The 25,000-nt window shown below is 40.7% G+C and overlaps 1 protein-coding gene across 2 annotated transcripts in view; it reads left to right on the top strand.

Annotated features, from left to right (window-relative positions):
- Nucleotides 1-25,000, top strand: part of LOC137984128 (protein turtle homolog B-like) — a 53,233-nt gene that overhangs the window by 27,735 nt on the left and 498 nt on the right. Inside the window, exons 10-22 of one of the 2 annotated variants that reach the window (XM_068831342.1) lie at nucleotides 2,120-2,416; nucleotides 3,339-3,638; nucleotides 6,725-6,754; nucleotides 9,659-9,952; nucleotides 10,359-10,511; nucleotides 11,312-11,342; nucleotides 13,713-13,897; nucleotides 14,785-15,136; nucleotides 15,980-16,176; nucleotides 18,073-18,135; nucleotides 18,687-18,863; nucleotides 20,901-21,043; nucleotides 21,553-25,000. The exon at nucleotides 21,553-25,000 is cut by the window's right edge and continues 498 nt beyond it. In XM_068831342.1, coding sequence (XP_068687443.1) covers nucleotides 2,120-2,416; nucleotides 3,339-3,638; nucleotides 6,725-6,754; nucleotides 9,659-9,952; nucleotides 10,359-10,511; nucleotides 11,312-11,342; nucleotides 13,713-13,897; nucleotides 14,785-15,136; nucleotides 15,980-16,176; nucleotides 18,073-18,135; nucleotides 18,687-18,863; nucleotides 20,901-21,043; nucleotides 21,553-21,753 — 2,423 coding nt within the window. In that variant the 3' untranslated portion in view covers nucleotides 21,754-25,000. The remainder of the gene's footprint in view (nucleotides 1-2,119; nucleotides 2,417-3,338; nucleotides 3,639-6,724; nucleotides 6,755-9,658; nucleotides 9,953-10,358; nucleotides 10,512-11,311; nucleotides 11,343-13,712; nucleotides 13,898-14,784; nucleotides 15,137-15,979; nucleotides 16,177-18,072; nucleotides 18,136-18,686; nucleotides 18,864-20,900; nucleotides 21,044-21,552) is intronic. The other variant, XM_068831343.1, reaches the window with a different exon arrangement.

The raw sequence follows: 25,000 nt of genomic DNA, 5'->3' as shown, positions 1-25,000 counted from the left end.
GGAGATCAATGGAACAACTGTAGACAGACTAATACGTATGACCAAAGGAATACTTTCCTTAAAGGAAAGAGCGCCTTTGACTATCATAATAATTATAAGGACTTTCCATAACATTTGAATATGAATGGTACTTTATTATGCAAATACAACACGCAAAGAATCTTAATCCCGGGCGATTTAAATTGGGTACAACATTGAGTCAACTGGGAGCAATTGCAGAATACCCGGCCCACCAAATGGCCTACTTAAAAAAGCTGCCAACGCGGTCCGCAGTCCCGAAGTCGATCAATGAAAAGAAAAGTGTTAAAGGGTAAGCAGTGAAATGAACTGCCACCGCGGTCCGCAGTCCCGCAGTCGTTGAATGCAAAATGTTAAAGTGAACTGCCACCGCGGTCCGCAGTCCCGTAGTCGTTGAATGCGAAATGTTAAAGTAAACTGCCACCGCGGTCCGCAGTCCCGCAGTCGTTGAATGCAAAATGTTAAAGTGAACTGCCACCGCGGTCCGCGGTCCCACAGTCGTTGAATGCGAAATGTTAAAGTGAACTGCCACCGCGGTCCGCAGTCCCGTAGTCGTTGAATGCAAAATGTTAAAAGGAAAGCACTAAAATGAACTGCCACCGCAGTCCGCAGTCCCGTAGTCGTTGAATGAAAACTGTTAAAGGGCAACCGCTAAAATGAACTGCCTCCGCGGTTCATACTCCCGTAGTAGATGAATGAAAATTGTTCAAGGGCAAGATGATCTCGTGAAAAGTGTAGTTAACCGAACCGCAACGTGAAAGCTAAAATTTTATGAGAGTGCTTAGGCCTAATCACTGAAACGGGCGCTTAGGCTTAATCTGTAAACGAGTGCATTCTTCTTCACACGATCTCGTGAAAAGTGTAGTGAACCGAACCGGAAAATGAAAGCTGAAATTTTACGAGAATGCTAAGGCCTAATCACTGAAGCGAGCGCTTAGGCTTAATCAGTAAACGACTGCTTTCTTGTTCAGACGATCGTGCTTAGGCTTAATCAGTAAACGACCGCTTTCTTCTTCACACTATCTCATAAAAAGTGTAGTTAACCGAACCGCAACGTGAAAGCTAAAATTTTATGAGAGTGCTTAGGCCTAATCACTGGAACGGGCGCTTAGGCTTAATCAGTAAACGAGTGCATTCTTCTTCACACGATCTCGTGAAAAGTGTAGTGAACCGAACCGGAAAATGAAAGCTAAAATTTTACGAGAATGCTAAAGCCTAATCACTGAAGCGAGCGCTTAGGCTTAATCAGTAAACGACTGCTTTCTTGTTCAGACGATCGTGCTTAGGCTTAATCAGTAAACGACCGCTTTCTTCTTCACACGATCTCATGAAAAGTGTAGTTAACCGAACCGCAACGTGAAAGCTAAGAGTGCTTAGACCCAATCATTGAAACGAGCGCTTAGGCTTAATCAGTAAACAAATTCTTTCTTCTTCACACGATCTCGTGAAAAGTGTAGTTAACGGAACAGCAAAATGAAAGCTAAGGAGCGATTGCAGAATACCCGGTTTAGGAACAGAATTATGTATATCATTTTCTGTCCCATGCCACTGCGGACAAGCAGCATTGTTAAACGCGACTGCGGGACTGCGGTGGCAGTTTTTTAAGTAAGGCATTTAGTGGACGCGGAAACAGCATTGTTAAACACGACTGCGGGACTGCGGTGGCAGTTTTTTAAGTAAGACATTTAGTGGACGCGGAAGCACAATTGTTAAACACGACTGCGGGACCGCGGTGGCAGCTTTTTCAAGTAGGACATTTGGTGGGCCGGGTATTCTGCAATTTAGCCGTCAACTGATTTGGTTTTAATGGCTGATTTACAAAGTTACTTTAAGATGATAGGCAATTTTCGCGATGGCGTCATTTGACGACAACTACAAGGATTCGGTTTGTTTTTCTTTTCTTATTTAAATTTTGTATTCCCAGTGGGGTAAAAATAACAAGAGCTCTAATTAGCATGAGACAAGCAAAACCTGAAGGATTCTGGTACTTGTAGTGAAATGGCATCACCATGCAAATGTCCCTGTGGCAAAGTTTCTTCTGCAGACCCGGTGAAAATTGTGACTCATTAGTAATTTTAGTTGCACTTATTTCGTGTTTTAGCTCGTCCAGTCATAACCACATCAACTCCAATGGCAACTAATGTTCCTGGTGAAGTGGGCGAAGAAGTTAAGCTAAGTTGTATTGCTGCAGCTAAACCCTCGCCGCAAATGTCTTGGAAAAGAGAACTGAATGGGGATGACCTGAGAACTATGGGTGATCAAAAGATAACCGGCATCTACCACCGACAAAACTCCATTGAAATGACAGTTGTCACAAGTGCCCTAAATGAACGGTTCTACTGTATCGCTGTTAACTTTTTAGGTCGTGATACTCAGAGGTACAGAATACGAGAAAGAGGTGCGTAACGTTAGTGACAACGACACCAACAACACTGACGATAACAGAGCGAATTTCAATCGAGTGTCAGTGCAATCCGGTAAACCATTCAAAACTCGAAGTAATTGCACGTAGCCGACACAAAGCGCGGGAAAATGTGCACGCGCGAGCCACGACTTATTTTGGTTTCACTTCTGATTGGTTGAAAAAGTGACGCGAGAACTTTGAACCAATCACTGAGTGAAGTAATGCAATTCGCTAATAACTTTCGACGTTCAATTGAAAACCGCTCTAATGAAGGTGATAATAGTCTTTTGAGACCGATTCTCAATTGTGTCGAAGGTAATTAGCAAATTGCTAAAATTTCAGATTAGGAAAAGCAGACCTTAACAAGTGTTAGGCCCGTTTTGAACGTTGCATTTTACATGTGCAGAATCTAATGCAAATGAGCCAAAACAATAGATTTCTCTGATTTGGATTAGATTCGGCACTTGCAATTGCGACGTTTAAAGCAGGTCTTATTGAAATCTAAAACGAAACTTAAGGGTAACCACGCATTTTTCGTAGATACATGTAGTTAATCAGCAATATTTGTAAAAAGCTTTAAAATACAAAGCAGTGTATGGCATTGTTTTCCAAATTGAAGCTTAATTTTATCTTAAAAATGCATCGTTACCTCCAGTTTCTTTTTGGATACCAACAGCACTTGCTAAGTTCTGCTTTCTCCACATAGTTTTAAACCGCACAAAAATTAGATGCATTAGTGAGCACCACCGATAGGAAACGTGGGTATCTCGAGATGCGCAGAATGTATGTTCAATAACAATAGTCGCGGTCCTTGAGTAGTGCAGTGGGGATACATAGGGTGTAGTGTCTTCAAGCTTAGTGATGTTGCGTGCCATATCTCTGTTAACTATTGACTATGGTTCATTGTTGTCCACAGGTGCACCAGATGCACCGCAGGACGTGAAACTGGTATCTTTCCAGGTTCCGGATGCGAAGACAGTCAGTGTCAATGTTAGCTGGACCCCTGGGTATGACGGGGGTTTCAGTCAAGTATTCACTATACATTACAAGAGAAAAGGTGCTGGAGATTTTACTGAAGAATCTGTGGGAAATCCCCCCAACAATATGCATACTGTACAGCAGTTGAGGCCTGAAACTGAATACCAGTTCATGGTGCTTGCTACGAATGAGAGAGGAAAGAGTGAGACGTCGGCTTTGACCCTAGTCAGGACGAAAGGTTGGTATTGCCTTTTTACTGGGTTGCCTATGGCAAACCCAGTCGAGGTCTCCGTTTAGTTTGTTTGTTTTATTTTTTTTCGTTTTTTTTTTTGTTTGTTTTTTTTTCCGTGTCGGTAAAAGTCTTGCCTGTCACTCCCCTGGTAAGTGGTGTCTTTGTGCATAGAGCCTTCTGCGCGTATTTTCTTAGGATCGAGAGGGTAGTGGAACTACGTAGATTTCTCGGGTGGACACAGTAGAATCATTAACTTAGCCTGCAATGGCGTCGAAAGTCATGTAACGTGAATGGCGTTTTAGTGGATCCTTAAACAAAATATACCCTTTTGGAGCTCAATAATGGAAAGTCAATTGGATAAACTAGGCAGGAATCTCAAAAGCGACGAGTACTGGACTTCGAAAACAATCTATCGCCCGTCGAGACGAAATCAAAATGAGCTGTATTTACCTGAAGTACATGGTAATTTGACACGATTGAGTTTCTTGTCTTCACGCACGCAATGAAATAGGAAGAGCTTTTCGCCTCTAAGAGCAAATATGTTGTTTGTTTCAATAAATTTTTCGCTGGAAAAGGATTCTGTGGTATTTTCTGCCTTTGTGAATTATAATATCATGTTGTGTATTGAATTTTCGAGCTTAAGGTTGAAATGTGATATGGGAGAAGTTTTTTAGTATTGCTCTGTAAGCAAAAAGGGTTCACAGGCCTGTTGGAAGCGTGCTTGAGTTTCAACAAAATGAGCCCCAAAATCAGTGAAAACTTGGGACGCAGATGAATAATAAAGTCGTAGCTGTTATTTCCAAAATGATGGAATTACCTGGTGATAAATAACGTCGTACGCGTCTTGGAGAGTAAATTTTGACTTTGCATAAACAAGAGTTGGGCGATTGTGATCTTTGTTTTGACTTCGCTCATTTCGTTGTCAAACTTTATAACACTTGACAGAAAAAGAAACTTACAAAAACCCGGTATCTTGCGATCATTTGACACAGATGCTTCACTGTTTGGCGAGTAAACATGCCGCAGTAACTTAATCACGGCGCCCGCTGAATTCCGGCCATGTCACTTTCGATTTTGCAATTTACTTGAACGTAGCAAAAATCTCCCAAAATGTTTGTCGCTGATCGTAACTTTTTATATTCTATATTCACGGTTCAAAATTAATGTTGTTTTCATGTCGTAAATATTTTATTCTCGATCGACCGTCCCGGAAATTTCCTTCTGCTCTTTCTAAAAACTGTGTATCAATAGTTATTTGCTTTTTCATCAATATTTGTTTTGCATAAAGCAAGCTAACAAAATCTGTACCTTGCTGAGTTCGCATTTGTTACCGTTAATAGTATTTTCGGTCAGATGCTTCTGTTTTTTACGAGGGGTTTATTGTTTTGGTCTCCCATCCTAACACTAACCCCGCTGAACATGGAAAACTTCAGTGAAGTTTAGTATTACAAAGCTGTCAGATGCTCAGAGGGCACACTTGTGGTGAAAAGAGTTGTGAGGGAACTTGAAAATTATCAACATGTCAGCCCAGAAGCCAATGTTTCTCGCTTCTCTTTTATTTGTTATTCTTCAGAAACTGGAATGCTGTATTTCAATACCACACAATTCAGTGCCTTCTGATTTTCTGTAGCACGTACCACAGGCAACCCAGTGTATACTTGACGGAAGCATCTCGTTTGTTTTTGAAAATGGTGTTGATGATGACGAAAACATGTTCTCTGAAGTTTGAGTTTGAGTTTGGCAGCCGTTAAGCAAACAATTGAAACTTTTGCACGCGATAGTTCCAAAGTATTTGAAGTAGACTCTATCAGAATAGGGTCAATTTATTAGAAAAAGTCTTCGATGTCCAGTCTTGCCGCCATTCTCGGAAAACTTGCGTGGAATGATTGAAGACAAAACGTGTCACGTTTGCAACCAATTGGAGCATGTGTTCCCGTCTCGTGTCCACACTAGGGAACTTAAGCAACGACAACGGCGACGGCAACGAGAACGTCATCTCAAAATATAAATTCGCGTTGTTGTAATCGCTTCGTTACTATTTCAACTTTTTTAATATGACGGGGGTGTGCTAGTTCCTCAAAAATGACGCTGGTAGGAACGGCGCTCAATTAAGGGCAGAAAATGAAAATTTATCCTCAAGTAATGACGTTGTCCATAAAACCTCAAATTTGGCTATTTCACGTTGTAGTTTTGCTGACGGCGGCAAAGAAATGGACAAAAGTGAAAAACGCACGTGCAGGGCGTGCAAAGCTATTGTTTTTTGCCTACTAAATTTGTGACGTTCTCGTTGCCGTCGCCGTTGTCGTTGCTTAAGTTCCCTACTTATGTGAAAACAACGGTAAACGATGATGACAATGATATTGATGACAGTGACGATGACGATGATGACAATGATGACGATGACAACAATGATGATGTCGACAATGATGATGATGACAATGATGATGATAACAATGACGGCGATGGCAATGATGATGATGATGATGATGACAATAATGGTGTTGACAATAATGATGATGACAATGATGAAAATGATGATGATGACAATGATGACAATAATGACGATGACAATGATGACAATGATGAAAATGATGATGATGACAATGATGACAATAATGATGACAATGATGAAAATGATGATGATGACAATGATGACAATAATGACGATGACAATGATGACAATGATGAAAATGATGATGATGACAATGATGACAATGATGATGATGACAACGATGACGACGACGATGATGATGTTCACAATGATGATGATGACGATAGTGATGGTGGTGGTGATGGTGATAAAAATAACGAAGAAACAAAGTATAATGATTAAAATTATTAATAAATTACTGTATGTTAATGATGGGACTGCCGATGAGTAAGTGTTAGTTAACAATCAGGCCCGGGTTGCTCGAAGCATGGTTAGCGCTAACCAGCGTTAAATACCATGGAAACGTATAGGATTTGATACCTCTTAACCAAAGGTTAGCGCTAACCAGGCTTCCAACAACCGGCCCCTGAAGTTTTAGGTTACAGTGGATCCTTCAACTCTTACAATTGCTTTTGTTTTCTTCTTTTAAATTATGTTGCAGTGTCAGCAGTACCACCTGACAGAGGAACAGGTAAAATTATTTTTGTAACTGTTTATGTTCTCTGAAACCAGGAGATCAACGAGGGGAAACCTCTCTCTCTCATACTTGGCCTTCACCCTTTCCCGAGTAGATTTATCAGGGCTCGAAATAAACGAAAAAATCCAGTCGCAATTTTGCGACAATATACTAAAATTTAGTCGCAAAAATTGTCGCGCAGTGTGGGTTGTCAGCGGTTTAGCAAAACAAAATATGAGCCCGCAATACTTTTGTGTAAAGAAACTGCTGAAAATGGCGAATGATCGAAAGAATGGAGTGGTGCACGTAACATCGCAGCTAAATTACGCTGCAATTGCGCTATCTTCAGATTAAAATGAAATTCATTCCGAGAAACAAAATAATGTTGGCATTTCTTTATTTATTTTAGCAAAAGTGGCAGCTGCTAACCCTTTTGTTTCGAAAGAGCGAAGGTGAAAACAAGTCGCAAATTTGCGACTTCTCGAGATAAAGGGAAAAAATGCAATCGCAAATGTGACTGTATTGGTCGCAATGTCGAGCCTTGTAAATTATGTATAGAACACCTCCCCTTGGAGATTCAACACTCCCACTGTTGTAAAAGCCAATCAAAACAAAGCTATCTCAGCGTCAAGGGAAATATGATACTTTTCGCAGAAAAAAAAAAAACCTGTTCCAAAATATAAAGTTACTGGGGAAAGGGTTGACTCAAGGAAGTAGTGGAAATAGAGGTTCGCCTTGATGACGAGCGGCGTTTTGCCTTCACTTCCATTGCTACAAGCAGTTGCAAAGAGGTTACGACGCTGAATCGAAAATTCACCTCTCCTTTCTAAAACCCCTTTTCCAGTTCCAGAGAAAAGTCACAACGCCCCTTCCGCCCATCCCCCCTTTTTCAATGTCGATACTGTTTTGTGTGAAAGAACTTTGCGAGGGAGTGGGGGGTGGGGATGCGCTGACTTGAATGACACGCATTATTGGTAGAGCGGTTTTCAATTGAGTGTCGAAAGTAATTAGCGAATTACTTTGCTTTATGATTACTTCACTCAGGGATTGGTTCAAAGTGCTCGCGCCACTTTTTCAACCAGAAGTGAAACCAAAACCAATAAATTATTATTATACTTCAAAATCTCGACTCGGGGTTGTTTCATTGTTTCTTTGCAAAACAAGAAATCAACCGACCCGGACACCAGTAATTATAAGCAAAAAATTAGGAGAAAATGAGTGAGTGATACTGAATCTAAACAAAAGTGACTGAAGACTGAATGTACATGAACTATGCAGCAAAAAAGGAAGCATACAAATGCAAGATCGATGTCAAAAAGGGGACTGCATTTATTCAATCAAGAGGAAATAAATTGGGATACTTTATTTTCTCTTGATTGAATGAGAAAGCGAATAAATAAGGCTAGCTGGGAAAAAAAACAACAGCGATGGAACACTAGCAAACACAGGAACCCAAGTCGAATAAACAAACACATCGTGACAAACACAGGAACAAACAAATGAGTTTGAACTCGAAGAAACTATTTAAATGGAGAAGTAAAACTGCTTGAAGTGAAGGGACAAAACGAATGAAGCAACTTTCTAGGGTCTATTAGTCTTCCCTCTTCACATGACCCCTTTTTTCTTGTAAAGAAAACTGAAATCTGCCGTTGGTGCGGTTAGGCGTCAGAGTACTGTGCAATAGTTTACCGGTTTGAACCACAGCCGGGCCAACATTCAGGGTCTTAAGATAACTGAGATAAAATTTCATCTACAAATGGTAAAGAATTTCAAATCTTCTGGGATAAGCCCTTGGAACTTTGGGCCCCATATCACAACCCTTGCTGTTAACTCTTTGGGGCATTAAAGATCGATCACACACTGTTCACGACGCGTACAGTGGAACCCGGTTTATACGGTCACCACGGGGACATGCCGTCTTGTCTGTATTATCCAGGTGACCGTATTAAGCGGGCTCTCAGAAAAAATGTCCCGAACACATGTTTTAACGATAAAAGAGCCTACAGGAGACATTTCGACTGGAAAACGTTGCTTAATTTCTCAACTTTAACTGTACACGACAAGGCCTTCAAAGAGGAAGAAGACTACGAGCAATGATTATAGCTAAAAGCCTAGGAAGTGAAACTGTAACGGGTAGCAGAAAACTCTATTGAAGGACAAAAGTACAAGGGACAAACAAAAAAAAGACAAATTGATCAAAATCAAACATGTCACGCTATTTTGCTTCTGTTTTGTTTGTAAAAAAATCGTACTAACCCGTAGAAATCCGTCATTATTTGAACAGGGTACAATGCCTACGATTACTACATAATTGTTATAATAAAAGTAGACAGTGCGCTTATAACCAGTGTCCGTAAAGCGGGGTTGACGATATACGAGAGTTTGTGACTTGGGACACAGAAAATTGTCCGTTGTCCGCGTTGTCCGTATTAATCGGTGTCCGTCTTAAGCTGGTAAATTTTGGAGAAAATATATGGTCTTTTCGTCGAGACAAACTAAACTGTGATGGGTGTCCGTAGAGCTGGGTTCCACTGTAGTTCATGGTGTTCCCATTGTTGTGATCGATCTCTGCCAGCGTGTGGTCGACCTGGTTGGATTGGCTTGGGGCGTCACATCTAATTAGAATACACCCAGGAGTCAGGCAGTTTACTGGGTGCTGGGGGCGGTTTCTCGAAAGTGCGGAATCTTTTCTGGCCGCCTTTGGGTGTCATAATTCCCTCTGTATCTTAAGAACGGAGAGATTTCAAGTCAAGACACCTCACTATCTTGAAAACATGTTAAAAAATCAGTTTACGGAAACAAGCGGAAGACAGTTTCGTAAATGGCTTTTCGGGCGCGGAAAGTCATCGGGACGTTAAAGAAACGGGCCCTTGGATCATTCACTTAGATTGAAGTCAATGTTCTTTTATTAATTTGCAGTAAGAGCCACACGAAGCTCAGATGACAGCTCGGTGATCATTTTGACATGGACGGTGACGGATGAGAAAGTTAGGTCACTGGTAATTGAGATGACAGAAGGCAGCTTTCGGCCAAAGAGAGAATTACCTGTCTGGAAGCAGGTTCCTGGTTCCAGTGGGATTACACTAGTTAACACGGAGTTCAAAGTGGAAGATCTCAATGCTGACAAAGCATATACATTCAGAGTCGGCATGACTCGAGATGGAGAAGACTTGGATAGCTGCCTAGAAGCTTGTTATGTTTACAGTGACCCAGGTGAGAAAAAAAAAGAAAGAAAATGCTTTGCTTTCAGCGATCTACAATCACGGTCATAATTCGTTAGAACACCCACCCCCTTTTCCCTGTTTAGTACGTTTTAGTTTCTAAAGAACGTTGAAAGGTGGGAGACGGAGGGACGCTCGATTAATTCCGTCAGTGTACCAACAATGTGTCACTTATTGTAGCTATTACTGGTCTCCTCTTGCGTATCGCTGAACGCGTGACAATAAATGCGTGACGCAGGCGAATGCGTGACAAACTTGAAAGAATCTTCTCACGCCAACTTTCATTGTGGTTGGCTTTCTAAACGGAAAACCACGGAAACAAAAATGCAAGAAACTCCAGCCACTAACTTTAAATCCTTAATGAAATGGTGTTTTTAGTTTAGTCTCTGTTTTCCTAGTTTCTTCGGCTCCTTTACCAAGCCCAAGTGAGGATGATGAAATTCTACAAGATTGGGTCATCGCAATCATTGCTGGTGTAGCTGGTTTTCTGCTCCTCTGTATTGTTATACTGTACCTTCTGTGCTTTATTAGGCGCAAAAAGTCTCATGGAGGTAAGAAATATTGGAGGTGTTATTCAAGAGGCTATGTCACGCAAAATAGTGTAATGTCATGACATCCAAAATGCCCAAAATGTAGAATGAAACATGGCAATAACCACTTAAAAATCTTAAACAACACAAAAGAAATACAGCAAAAGGAAAGAGAAGCATGGATGGACACAAATGGACAAGATTGAAACGATTGCGTTTGGGTAATCTTGAAAAAAGTCAGCCGCGACGTTATTCAAGTTTATAGCAAATCGCCTGGATAATGATGATGATGATGATGATGATGATGATAATAATAATAACAATAATAATAATAATAATAATAATAATAATAATAATAGTAATAATAATAGTAATAATAATAATAATAATAATAATGATAGTTTATTTATATCCCTCTCGCAGCCTAAAGGCTGAATTACAAAGATGGTCAGTGACAATAACAGAAGACAATACAATACAAAGACAGTCAAGTAGATAATTATATAAATATGATTAAAGGCACTAAATAACAGAGAAAAAATAACAGAGAAGATAAAGATAGTTTTTGCTCAGAATCATTTTCTCAGCTGATATTACACCTGATATGCTCAAACCTTTGCAGGATTACTAAAGCAAAGGTGCTTTTCCTATTTCTGGTATTAGTTTTTAATTTTAACTTATTTGAATTTTCGGCCGCCATTTTGGAGAGGGGTCTATTGCAACAAGAAGATGTGGAGGTTTTCCATTCAAATGGATTGATTATAATTTCAAAGTAGATGCAATCCGCTGTCAAATTTACTTAAATGTTTATTCCTTTGCAGCTGACAGAGTTAACATGTCTCAGACTTCAAGGTAAGCTCTTGTGGAAAACATAGACGAGTTAGAAATTTAATTCCCTTTATTCGTTCGTCCTGCTTCTATTTTACATCTAATGAGGCAGTGCGGTTCAGTGTTTCGGACGCTTTCCTTGAGATCCGGAGTCCCCGGGTTCAACACTCGTTCTAACAACCACTCGATGAATTTGTTCCTGGTAGTCCCTGGTTCAACTTGTTGGCCGCACTTGTAAATAGCCAACTGGTTTACCTCCAGCCAGTGTTGGGTTTTTTAACAGTTGTTGTTGTTGTGGTTGTGCTCTGTCGTTTCATTGATTGTGTTTCATTGCCACTGAAAAGCCCCTATGGGGAGTGGTCAATTAAGTCTGTATTGTATTTTACAATGTCTGCAAAATTCTCGCGCGCAAAGTAGTCTCAGCTATCGCCTCGTGGACCTACAGCTACTTTAACAATGTTATGACGAAATTCATGATCGATAACAGGACAGACGCATGAAAAACTGACACCAATTTGTTAATTGTAATTCGCGTCTAAAAAACCTACTCGTTCAGCTTCAAAGTCTTAAGCCGCTGTTAAAAAGAGTGCATACAGGCATATTCGTGATTGCATGCACTCATTTTAATGAACAAAACAAAGGACCAGACCTCCTGAGTATTATCACATGATCTGTGTTGGGAAAACAAAATGTACAAGCGAAAAAGGTCTATTAAGCGCTGCTCGTAACGGTTTTATTCCTGAAGGACTGCTACACCTTTGTCATCTTAAAAAGCTTGGAATAGTCGTGAGGTGATTGCAGTAAGTTAAAAACGCTAATTTGTGTTTTTAGATGACGGTCTCGTCACCGTTCCCGTTATCGTTGCTTAAGTTTCCTAATATTTAAGCAGAACTAACACTTTAAGGTGATTCCCTAGTATTGCACTGCGCATCCTGTTCTGCGCATAACACAGTGTAAGCCCCGTTCGTATTCAGGCATGGCTAAGAGGCTTTATGGTCAAATTTCATGGCTCTTTGTCTCACAAGTCTCAACGGATATTTCTAAACAAAACAATGTTTAAATTTAACCATAAAGACTCGTACCAATGTGTGAATATTGATATATCGAACGTGGCCAAAAACATTTCAAAATGCCGACCTTTCGTGAGGGAAAGCTCGCTAGAAAGAAGAATGGCCGTTTTCAGAGCACAGCAGTAAAGAGCAAAACAAGAAACGTTTTGGACTCTCACAAAACAAAAAGTCGAGTGATAGCCTTGATAATGCTAAAGAAGATTTAAGTCCGACTGTGAAAGTGAAACCGCGCTATCGGGGAGACGTGTTGTCGAGGGGTCGAGCTTGGTTTGCTTTCTGTTTTCTCCTAAACGAGGTTGGTGACCTATCTTTTTTTTGGCATAATTTTATTCTCTTACTCATCTTCTTTGCGCTGTAAAAAAATTACAAAAAATTTACGTCAGAAAAAAAAGTTACAGGAAAGATAGTATTCGTAGCCATCACTCGTGGACACAAAATTGTCTCCTCGAGATCACGCACCCGAAGAACATTTGTAGTCAGTGCCTTTTCAAGACTTGTGCCTGTGCCATAAAACAAACATTAAATTATTCCTTTTGAGCAACACAATTCACCTGTTTTGTTATTTCAAGAATTACGTCAAAGCTGTGCTTCCTGTTCGTGCAAAACGTAGCCTGAACCGATGGAATAAACTTGTCCTTGATAGATGAAGGCGCAATGATTAAATGAGTAACTTGAGCAAGTTATGTCTCTCAAACGAGCTTGGTGACCTACTTTTTTAATTGCACATTTCGAGTCACCATAATATAGGGAACAATCGAGAAAAGTTTTAAAAAAATCTTACGACAACTTCTATTACTAAGGAATCACCTTAATAGAGGAGCAAAAAATAAAGACTATACACCTTATTCCAAAATGGCCGCCATTTTAGTATTCTTTGGGTTCCTTGCAAATTGGCCCTTTTGGGCTCGCTTTCAAACGTAAAATTCAAAAGAATATTTCACCTTGAACGAGGCCAAAAGGGCCAATTTGCAATCAAACAAAGAGTACTAATTGACCGAATGCAAAAATGGCCGCCAACAAATTATTCTTTTGTCTTTGTGTTAATTAGCCTAACTAGCCTACTTTTACAGCCCAAATTCTTTCAAGTTTACGCGTGTGAACGAGGCTAGTTAGGCTAATTAACACAAAGACAAAAGAATAATTTGTTGGCGGCCATTTTTGCATTCGGTCAATTTGGCGGCCATTTTGGAATAAGGTGTATTTACTTTGTAGACTAAACCATGACTCGGCGATACTCGGAAAAAACCCGAGTGCTCGTTTAGAGGGGCCGAACCGAACCCGCGAGTCAGTTACCATCTCATTTATATCTACTTTATCTGTGCAGTTACGCTGTTGGTGGACCGGAAGTGAGCCGTTCGTTGGATCCCAGGCCACGCAGCTTTGGTTTGGAATCCGTTGAAGATGATCCATTTATTGAAGCGCATTTCGCATCCATGCAGTCGATGACCGCTCCTGATGGCAAGAAAAAGAAACCGGACAATAGTGTCAACTATGGTTACTTATCGCAAGGTAAACCAAGTGTAGTTTGCTAAGGTGAAGTCCCCAACCACGCAATCGTTTTTTACCCAATCCTACACCAATAGGACTCAATTTCTCCTCAGTGGGGAGGAGAAGAAGCAACCGCGGCCACAATCTGGACTTGCAAAGACTCGCATAGAGACAAGTTGTACGAATCATTGCCTAATGTAACAAACCTTGCCAACGGCCAAAAACGTTGCGAGACCAGTTGTAGAAACCGTTGCGGAAAGTAGAATTGAGTTCTACTTTCCGCAACGGTTGCAACGAATTTCTTAAGCATCGCACAGTGTGACATCTGTCCTGCAACTTGTGTCACAACTGTTTGCTGCACCAGCCAATGGAAATGGTTCTTTAATCTCATGTGATCATCGAAACGAGAAAAGTTGCATGAAACTGCTGCTCAGTGTACCACCCGTAAAACAACTTGTTCCGTAATGTGAGAACGTTTGTAGAAATGGCGTTGCGAGACAAGTAGCACGAAAAAAAATTGCACAGTGTAACAGCGCCCCAAGACTCTTTTCTGCCGGACATTCCGGCTTTATTAAACAGCGAAACGAAACACCGCAACAAGACTTAACATTGTATCCAGATTGCGCATCGAGACACCCAACATGACTGGAGACCGAGCCTTCTCAATTAACAGGACCAACATCCGCTGAATTTGTGTCCTTGTTTTAATGATGGAAGTTCTTGTGAGTTTTGGTGTTCGAGAAACAAAGTAGAAAAAAATAGCTGTTTCGTTTCGCTGTTTCGTGGTTTAGCAATGCCTACGCATTTCTGGGGAAATTTCTGCGTTGCAGGGAGATTTTATTGTCACATTTTCAGAGTTTATTTGTGTTTAAAATACAAGATAATTTGTTTGCGTTGGTCTCGTTTAGATTCTGTCCAAAATCAACCTGAGATGCTCTTGAATCCAGGCTCCCGCCTCGGAAGAAATCATCCGATAGCGCAGAGTACAGGAAATCTCGACAACTCTGCTTACCCAGCTCGAGGTCCACAGCGAGATTTCAATACGCTGCCGCCATATTACGAACCACCTTCATTCGAAGAGGCTATGCGCCAATCTGGGCGAAAACAGAAGACAAGAAAGTCGACAGGAGACCTTGTTGGGCCTGGACAGGGCCGCTCGCGCAGACCCAGGCAGTCAACTACTGATGAGCCTACGGATTCCAGCGATGGTGAAACGCGGTGGATTCCCCAAAGAGCGGCACCCCCTCCTCCAAGAATGAGGTCAGTGGGGCCCCAACTTTGAAGAGTTTGCGCTGTTTCATGCATTCCCTAAGGATAGCGATTTTTTTAAATATAGAAATTACTGGAAGCTACTTGTTTTAGGTAAAAATAGGATTAGGTTGTATGCAAAACCGAAAATCGGCCGAAACATCCTGAAACCGGAATTTGTGTACGAAAAAGCACCAAGCAAACATGCTTGCCTGAATGTGTTCTGTGTCACTGAGCGGGGAACTCTCTCAAAGTACTTTTTCCTTTAACGATTTCCACTTTTTACAGTTTTAATGTAATTAATCAAAACGTTAGACGGACGATCAAAACGAGAAAACCGCAAAATTCATTGAAATCCACAAATCACGAGCTTTGAATTTGAGTGACCGCAGGGAAAAGTGAGACATTTAAAGAGGCTATGTCACGTTATTTTAGGGTGTTAAGGGAAAATCTTTAAAACTCGAAAATGGTAATGTGGAATTCCTCTACTGATAAAATCATGGTAACATCACAGACCTGAGGATTTTGAGCGAAAAAGACCTTTATCCAGGCGATTTGCCATAATCTAGAAAAACGTCGGGCCGACTCGTTTTTTCAAGATTACCCAAATGCAATCCGCTTCAGTTTTGTCCATTTGAGTCCATCCATGCTTTTCTTTCCTTTTGTTGTATTTCTTATGTGTTGTTCAACAGCTTTAAGTGGTTATTGCAATGTTTCATTCTACTTTTTGGGCATTTTGGATGTCACGGAATTACATCGTTTTGCGTGACATTACCCCTTTAGGCTTGTCTCTCGTTAAAAGGTCAAAATTTTATCATCTCATTTTGTATTTGTTAAAACTTTACTTCTTGTTAGGCACGTAGAATCGTCACGGCCAGATCCCGGTTACACGTCAGTGGACCTTGGGCGTGGTTCAGGGGTGTTACCTCATGGACCCAGGGCAACAAGTGCCCCGCGAAACAATGGACCTCTTGACCCGTCAGCACTCTATGCGGAGCCGCATAAAAAGAGATCCAAACGGTCCCGCGGTGAACTCAGCGAACCAACAGTGGGTACGTATGGATTTGCACCTTATTCCAAAATGGCCGCCATTTTAGTATTCGTTTGTTTCCATGCAAATTGGCCCTTATAGCCTCGTTCGGAAGACCTTAGACAGCAATGACCAGAACCAGGTTGCTGACCAGCGGTTTTCGTCAAAACAATGGTTTGCTGGGGGTGTCAGTCTCGCGGGCTCAGAAAACCTGGTTGTGGTCATTGTTATTTAAGGTTTTTCCCTCGTTCAAGGTTAAATATTCTTTGGAATTTTACGTTTGAAAGTGAGGCCATAAGGCGAATCTGCATGGAAACAAAAAAATACTAAAAATGGCGGCCATTTTGGAATAAGCTGTATATTTTATCTTGAAATCATGGAGTTTGGCCCGTTGCGTGGCAAAGTACACAGCTGTTAATTGACGGTTAAAGTGGTTTAGTTTTTAATGAAACTATCATAGATTTGTTCTATGCAAAAAACCGCATAAAAAAAGGCCTAGAAGAAGAGAAATGGCAAGTTTTCCAAGAAGTATGGAAAATTGCGATTTTTCGCCAAAAGCAAAGGGGAGACCCTTATTAAAACTTCGAAAGTGACCGATTTTTTAGGCAAGCTTTTAAAGGCTACAAAAATGGAAAAAAAAAAGCATGGAACAAAAAGATTTGTCGAGTTTTATAACCATCTCGGTGCATTGACTATGGTAGAATGAAGTTAATTTATATTTTATGCAATATCACGTGTTTGAACATCGCAATTAACATAAAATGAAAGTTTGGAGTGTCATCGCAGTTAGCTAAGCAAATTAAGTAGTTGCAAGCAAGGTGGAAAAAAAATCCAGTCTTGAATGGCATTCCAACCCATGACTGCACGATTGCATTGCACTTGCTATGCCAACTAATAATGGACTCTTTGATTGATTAATTACTTCAATCACTCAACGGAAACATGCACGCACGCACGGGATTTGCGGGCTTTCAGACTCATTCACGTTCGCACGCATTTCATGCAGTCAATCTCGTGTTCGCTGACGTTATTATCAACTCAGCTTATTTCTCCTTGCTCTCTTTTTTTGATCTGGACACAACTAACAAGGGAATCGTTGCAGCGGTTATCAGTCATGCGCTCTTCAAGGTTTTCAAGTAGTTTTTTTTTTCATTTTTCGAAACTAAATTTGTGTGGACGTCAATCAAATGTTTCAATGACAATAGTCCAACGTTCACTGGGCGGCAGTCGAATTCGTCATGGAAACGTTTTGATCTATGTACGACCTAATTTAGTTTCGAAAAATGAAAAAGGCGTTGAAGTGCGCGTGTGATTGGTAACCGCTGTAAACGATTAAGAACTTCAAGCACCCAAAGAAAATATGATTCTGCTCAACAATAAACCTTTGTGAAATTTAAAGAAAAAATGTAAACTATTTATATCATAGTGGAGCTTTGAATAAGTCAAAATAAGTTTCTAATATTTAATCTTAATGTTGCTATCATAGTGTTACACACTTTTTTAAGAATCCTTCTTAAGTCTCGTTGCTAACAGTAATATTTGATACATTGAACTTTACAGTAATTGCTTCAATGATGCGTAGAGAATAACATTAATTCTCTTTGCGAAAAGAAAAAACTCATTCATGATCTTCACCTAGAATCACTCGATAGTAATAATATTTGCTATTTCAAGTGAAAATAACCAGTCACCGCTTTTTTATTAACGTTTAAAATGTTTAACCTAAAACAGCCGAGAGAAGCTTGGGGAAGGGAAGAGCTAAAGCTGCTTCACTTCCCCAAGCCTCGCTAGGCCGTTTGATTCGATTGTTTGACAGTCACGATTGACTCGATAAGCGCGTGGTTAAAATGAATTATAAGGGACAGTTTGCAGTATACGTTGTTCATAAAGTAAATTTAAACATGCTATTGTTCAACAGAACAGCACCTTCCGCCTCCAAGGATGTATGGACCTCCGTACTGGAGAGAATCGCTTAAAGGATGTTAGTATAAACTCTAACCTAACGGTTTAAATGAATCCGTTTTTAACTCCATTGGATTGATTGGGTTTTTCTCAAGTTCAGCTTTAGTTTTTAAACGTGTAGTGTTGTTGAAAATGAAACAGTTATAAATGAAAAGTTAAGGTACAATGTGAAGAATAAAATAGTTCTTTCTTGTTACGGGGCGCAAGTTACCTTGTTTCACAAAATAGATTCAATGTTAAAAAAGACTGCTTATTAACTTAAACGAAGACAAAACAAAGAATTTATAACTTAAACGCAGCCCCTTCCCCTTACACTGTGATCGATAAACGTGAATTTGTTGCAAATATTATATTCAAATTTTTTCATTAAAAAAAATCTATTTGACAATTACCAAGGAGAATTGTGGCTACGTCTTATTTGCGTTTAGCTCCGCCTTTGTTGATGTTAGACCCGTTTTTTAGCAGCCTTCTTTAGTCGTAATATAACCATTTCTGAATAAACAATGAAAGCATGTAAAAAAATATCGAAAAATGGCGGCGCTCATGATTGATTGACTTTTTTCTTCTCAGGGCCTCCTCCACAGTACACCCCAGAGGAAAGGCCACCCGAAGACCCTATGCTGGATTCAGATTTAGACCTCGATGATCCATCTAATCTCCCCACAAGTGAGCGACCCCCTGACCACCCCATTCCCATGGCCCTGTTACCAAGCAGCCGGTCAAGACCCAGTTACCATGACGATATGAGTATGTTTTTTTACTGTTTCTCATAAATTATGGCTTGAGTAGGCGCACTCAATGTTGTAATTCACACACGTGCAAAAGTTAGAACCAGCTTTATAGGATAATGAGCAGTGCCAAGAGAAAGTTTGATCAGCACTTTAAAGGGGCGACTACAGGGAGCTTACGCAAGGAAGACTCCGCCGAGGAGAGCTTCGTCTAAAAATATTATTTCCCGTTATTGTAACAAATTCGTTACAACCGCAAGTTGTTCGGAACGGAAAGTGCTGTACCAACATTGCAGGAATAAAGTTGGCGTAAACGGTGTGGTTATTTGGGAAGAAATTTAGAAATGTTTCGTCAGGTTCTACACAAACTCAAAGTTGGTCAATTCACGCCGTTGCCAGGTCGAGGCCGGCAAAGAAATGTACTAAAATGTGAAACGCACGTGCGGGGCGAGAAAAGCCTTTGTTTTTGTTTATTAAGGGCCCACTGACTTTTTTTTGAGGGTGCGTTGCTGAGGATGTAATGGGTAAGTAATTTGAGAGAATTTGGCATTATTTTTCAGTTCCCAACTTTTGCAAACCAATGGCCTTAAATATGACGTCATCGTGTCACGCCCATCGTCACGTGACCAATAAAAGAAAACTCTAAATTTGTCTACGTGCTACACAATTTGGATATTTAATCAGTGGTTTGATAATTTGTATTTGTTTTTGCATCCAGCCAAGCATGGTTTTCTTTTTATTTTGAAAAATGTTCTTTTTAAAGAGATAAACGATACTGAAGTACCCATAACATTTCAAAAAAGATGATTTGAAAAAATCAATGCTTAGCTATAATTTGTATTTTGGGGTGAAACCTGCCATATGAAAAAAAAAAAATAAGGACCGCCGGAAATTTAGCGTTTTTTCAAACCGGAAGTCAGTTAATATGAGAACAAGCGCGAGGAAGGGCGAGGAAAAAAATTCGATGCAAACAACTGTTCCTGCGACAAGAAAACCCACTCATATACAAACATCACCAGCTCACGATATGACGACGTTAGTCACCGGAAGTAACATTTCACTTCCTTAGCAACGCAATCCGTCTGTGGGCCCTCAAGCCCATTGTGTTATTGCGTTCTCGTAGATGTCGTGCCATTCCTTCCTAAAATGTTGATACACACTTTCCATGCCGGCCGACTTAGAGTAATCGCAAAATTATTACGGTAACTGGAAATAATCATTTTAGACAATGTTCTCGAAGCCTTCGTAGTCTTCCCTTACTTAAGGCTCCTAATATTAGTTAGAGCTTTGCTCTGTTATGTGACGACATTCACCAACTGTGAAACTCAAATGAACCAAACCATAGCGAAGCTTCAAACAAGGAATGTCTTCCCCACACCAGCAACGCCCCAGAACTATTCTTTGATTGCATGATTGCACTAACGTGATAAGACGGCCATGTTGGCGGCGAAACAAAAGAAAAAAAGTAGTTCAAGTTTTGTATTATAATAGAGTCAACTTCTCAAAAGACTTTTTTGCTATTGTTCTTTCTATTAACATGGCCGCCATGACGTCGGTGCAATCAAAGAATTTACTTCGTCATGACAAATTTCATCCGTAACATTCATTCGTTCACCTCTTACGTGACATAAGTCGAACTCGCAAGCGACCAGGGGCCCGTTTCTCGAAAGTCCCGAAAACTTTTCGGGCCCGAAAAGCCATTTGTGAACCTGTCAACCGCTTGCTCAGGAAAGCCGATCTTTTAAAATGTTTTCAAGGTAGCAAAAAGCAAACTAACTGTGAAGTTAGAGAGCTCAAATTCTCTCCGTTCTTGAGATACAAACGGAATTGTGACACCCGAAAATGGGTGGGGACTTTTTAGAAACGGGCCCCAGTTCCAAGTTGGCTTCCTAGCGTAGCTGGTAGAGCAATGCAGGGCAATCTCTGGTTCATGAATTCGAGCCCCGTTTAAGTTTTTCAGGCTTTCTTCGCAGTTGCTTAAGTGCCTTCATAACTTTACGTTTGCTGGAATTATCTTCAACTCAGTCACAAGTAATATGTTTTTCCTTCGATGCAGATGATGGTCTCCCTGAACCTCCAGCATTTTTACGTGATGTGGTGTACCCGCCAGGTGGTAGGGAACCACGCTACGATGACTCTGACGATGCTGCACCGTATCAACCGCCTTCCCCAGCTCCGGCACCCGCTTGGCAAAGACAGGTAGATACATAAAGAGATTGTTTAAGTCTAGAGTTAAGTTCAGTCATACCATACTCCAGGTCGGCTCTCTCTCAGCGATCTTATGACGCAGAAGCGCGAGGCGGCGTTAAAAACTTCGCCAATGTCGTACAACGACACAAAAGCGAAACAAGCGACGAAAACTTACCGAAGAGTCGAATTATATCAAGTGTCGTTTAAGTTGTCGTATCCCTGGTCTTTTCTTACAAGTAACCTCCATTGCTAAAAAAGAATAACTTTAAAACCGGACAAAATAGTGTCTGCAATCCAATAAAATTTTCTTGGGGGAAAATCAAACATTTCGTTTTTGTACTTCGCGGTCGCCGCTATCTTGACTAATTGATTCAAAGACAAGGAATATCCGACGAGTCTCTTGTACTGTTTCAGTGAAAAGGAACTTACTCCTGGGACATCTATCCGACGGATCTTCTGCATTCCGACTGGCTCCGTTTTCAATGGCACTTATCTTTAACTATTTGTTTTCTTAACAGCCCTACGTAAATATAAATGGACAACTCCACAGAGCACCTTCCCGTGATTACAGCGACTTTCAAAGACCGAACCCCATACGGTCGTCACGAGACAGCCTCACGCCGGAACCGGAAATGCCTCCACGACAATGGGAACCGCGCAGGCCTGAACCCGACAACAGATCAGCACCGGAAATGAATTACGTTAGTTATTTGGTGTAATCATACCGGAAGGTGGGTAGCTGAACTGGATGGAAGATTTAATTTGAAGAATCCACCCTACAGAGAAGGAGGTATCGAGGAAAGGCAACCTCACACCTAGCACTACATTATACGTCCCGGTTTGCTTAAAACAAACTATTGAACTACAGCTTGACATCGCTTTGTTTGAATATCACTCGTTCATGAAACTTAGCCCGACAGACAAATTTACTTAAGCAACAATTGCATTTTAAATAACAATGTCGTTGTACTAATATACGCATTCGGTAAACATGTTATTCCGTTTTTAAAGCTGTTGATGGATCAATTTATCCGACCGAATCAAGTGTATCTGCGACGTTCAAAATAATTATCGATTGCAGACAATAACGGATCTCAGGCCCCGTCCACATCTATCCGCCAATTTCTTTTACTCGAATTCGGGTTACGTCCATACGGAGAAATCGGTAGCCGTATCCGGAAATTTTGAATGCGCTGCGAATTCGGATAGGTGTGTACGGTCGTATTCGCACGCTGACGTAACACAATCGGATCTAGTCTTTTCCAGATGAGATAATTCAATATGTTCGTATGGTCCTTGGACCTTGAAACTCGTTAACAAAACAGAGAAAATGGCGCCAACATACGATTTTGCGCATGCTCAACAAGCAAAATCTTTGTCAAAAGCAGTGGGCACTAGAGTGTATCTGGATACGTGTGGGCAGAGAAAATGATTCGAAATCGATGGAAGTAGCCTACGTGTGGACGCAGATATTTTTAAGTCCGAAAAAAATTTGCGTCAAGAACAAGCGATAGGGAGTTGTTAAGTGTCTTAGCAATCTTAATTATCTTTGGAGGTGCACTAAATTTGGTGTAATAAGTCGTTTCCTCAAAGCCTGTTTCTGTTTTAACGAGAAATTCTTAAATTGTAAGTTTGCGTGCGTTTTGGAGAAAACCATTTGCGATCGTCAAGAGCCAAGCTCGGGTCGGAACCGGAAATGTCTCCACGACAGTGATAACCGAGAGGGCCCGAACTAAGGTGTCGAAAGGTCTATTGTGATTGAGGTATTCAGTTTCAAAGGTTTTCGAAGCCTCAATAGCGGCAACCTTGGTTTGCACTTCAGTAGCTAACGTCAAGCTGTAGCCAACAGAGAGTTTAGGAAACTTCAGCAACGACGATGAGAACGTCATCTCAAAATATAAATTCGCATTATTGTAATCACTTCGTGACTATTTCAATTTTTGAATATGACAAGGGTGTGGTAGTTCCTTTAAGAGTGATACTAGTCGGAACAGCGCTTAATTTAGGGGAGAAATTGAAAATTTATCCTCAAGTGCTGACGTTCTTCATAAAACCTCAAATTTGGTTACTTCACTTTGTTGTTTTGCTGATGACGGCAAGGAAATGGACAAAAGTGAAAAACGCACGTGCAGGGCGTGCAACGCTATTGTTTTTGTCCACTAAATATGCAAATTTGCGACGTTCTCGTTGCCGTCGCCGTTGTCGTTGCTTAAGCTCCCTTTTAAAAATCGACGACGGCTACGACGGCTCCAAAACAACAATCATTGGTTAAAAGAAGAAAAACGATCCTGCTGCACTTGCGGCGCGCATTTCATTGCTGTGCTCTGCATAACAACAACGTGAATTCACCAAATTTGAGGTTTTAAGGACAACGCGAGCTTGCAAATGCGGATCTTTCGTTCTATATTTTTACTCTGAAACTGCTCGTCTAAGGATAATTCGCCTACATTGTACGAAGTAAACGAGATGAAATAACCGCGAAAGACTTAAAATTTAATAAAGCTGCATTTTGAAGTGACATTTCCATCGCCGTCGCCTTGGTAGAGGGCTTTAGCAACGACGTACGACGGCAACCGAAACGAAAACGTCGTCGTTAAATATGAATTCGCCGCGTTATTGTAATCGCTTCGCGCGACTATTTCAAGCGTTTTAACGTGACAAAGGTGTGGTAAAGCCTCAAGAACGGAACTAGTATGAACGGCGCTCAATTCCGGGAGAAATATCCTCAAGCGCTGATGTTCTCCCTAAAACCTCAAATTTGGTCATTTCACGTTGCTGATTTCCTGACGACGGCAAAGAAATGGACAAAAGTGAACAGATGCACGTGCAGAGCGTGCAAAGCTTTTGTTTTTGCCCACTAAGTATGCAAATTTTTGACGTTCTCGTTGCCGTCGCCGTTGTCGTTGCTAAAGGTCCCCACTTTTTTTTTTTGTTAGTAGATCCTGAAGGGTACGAGTTAATACGGCTTACACGTAGGCTAAGAGCGATGCCAGACGTAGCGAATGTCCTTGGGATAACAGCATAAAGAAAGGACCTTTTTATTCTTGGATCGTTGAAGCAGCATTTTTTTCAGTGTTTCGTTATCTGCACGCCGCTGCTTCAACGTTTTTCGTACCGCCAGCATGCTGCAATCTCGCCTACTTGTTGTAAATATTATATTTTTGAAGACTGTTCATTTCAAAGCTCTTAGAAATGTACAGCGTTCGTGTTGTATTAAACAAATTAAATAGGAATATTACGTGAATTACTTACACAAGGTCTAAATATCTGGTTCTAGCTATTTTATCCGTGTTATGAATATGTTTAAGCACACTGGTTTTGTGCGAATCTCGTCGAGGTAATGTTTTTTTTTTTTAATCGTAGTCGACGACTGCATTTCATCTTGTCATTTAATAGCACGTAACCTCTAATCGTTTACTCTTGTACGATAAATATCTCCATCCATGGCAAATACATTTTGCTATTTTGTTCCCGAAATTTCGTTTGTAATTCGCCGTTAAAGTTGGCAAAAAACTGGCAGTCAATTTCTCTCATGACTTATCTAGTGAAAGACCAGCCGGGGTCTTTCCTTCGATAACATCTCTTGCCGTTTCGCAGCGGCAAGTTGGAAAACAGAAACGGCACTAAAATCCGTTTCTCTGGTAGAAACAGTTTGCAGTGTCATCTCGCCTGGTCGGTCCTGGCAATTGCGGCGAACTTAAAATGAAATATCGTTGGGATAGGGCTACAAGCGGAGAGATTTTTTAAATTAAGAAAAACAGTGGAGGTTAGTTACCTTTCCGTCATGACAAGAACGAATACGACCGTCTTTTGTTATCGGTTGTCGAACAATACTAAGAATTTACAACATACAGCTTTCGAGATTTGTAGACATATCGGATGTTTTTAGTATTTATTAAATGCGAAATTATACAGACTATAGCTTTTACTAGAGTTTTGTTAGGTAGTTTGTATTAAAGCTGGCAT

Source organism: Montipora foliosa, chromosome 13, assembly GCF_036669935.1.
Source record: "Montipora foliosa isolate CH-2021 chromosome 13, ASM3666993v2, whole genome shotgun sequence".
Taxonomy (NCBI): domain Eukaryota; kingdom Metazoa; phylum Cnidaria; class Anthozoa; order Scleractinia; family Acroporidae; genus Montipora; species Montipora foliosa.
This window is presented reverse-complemented; position numbering and strand designations above follow the sequence as displayed.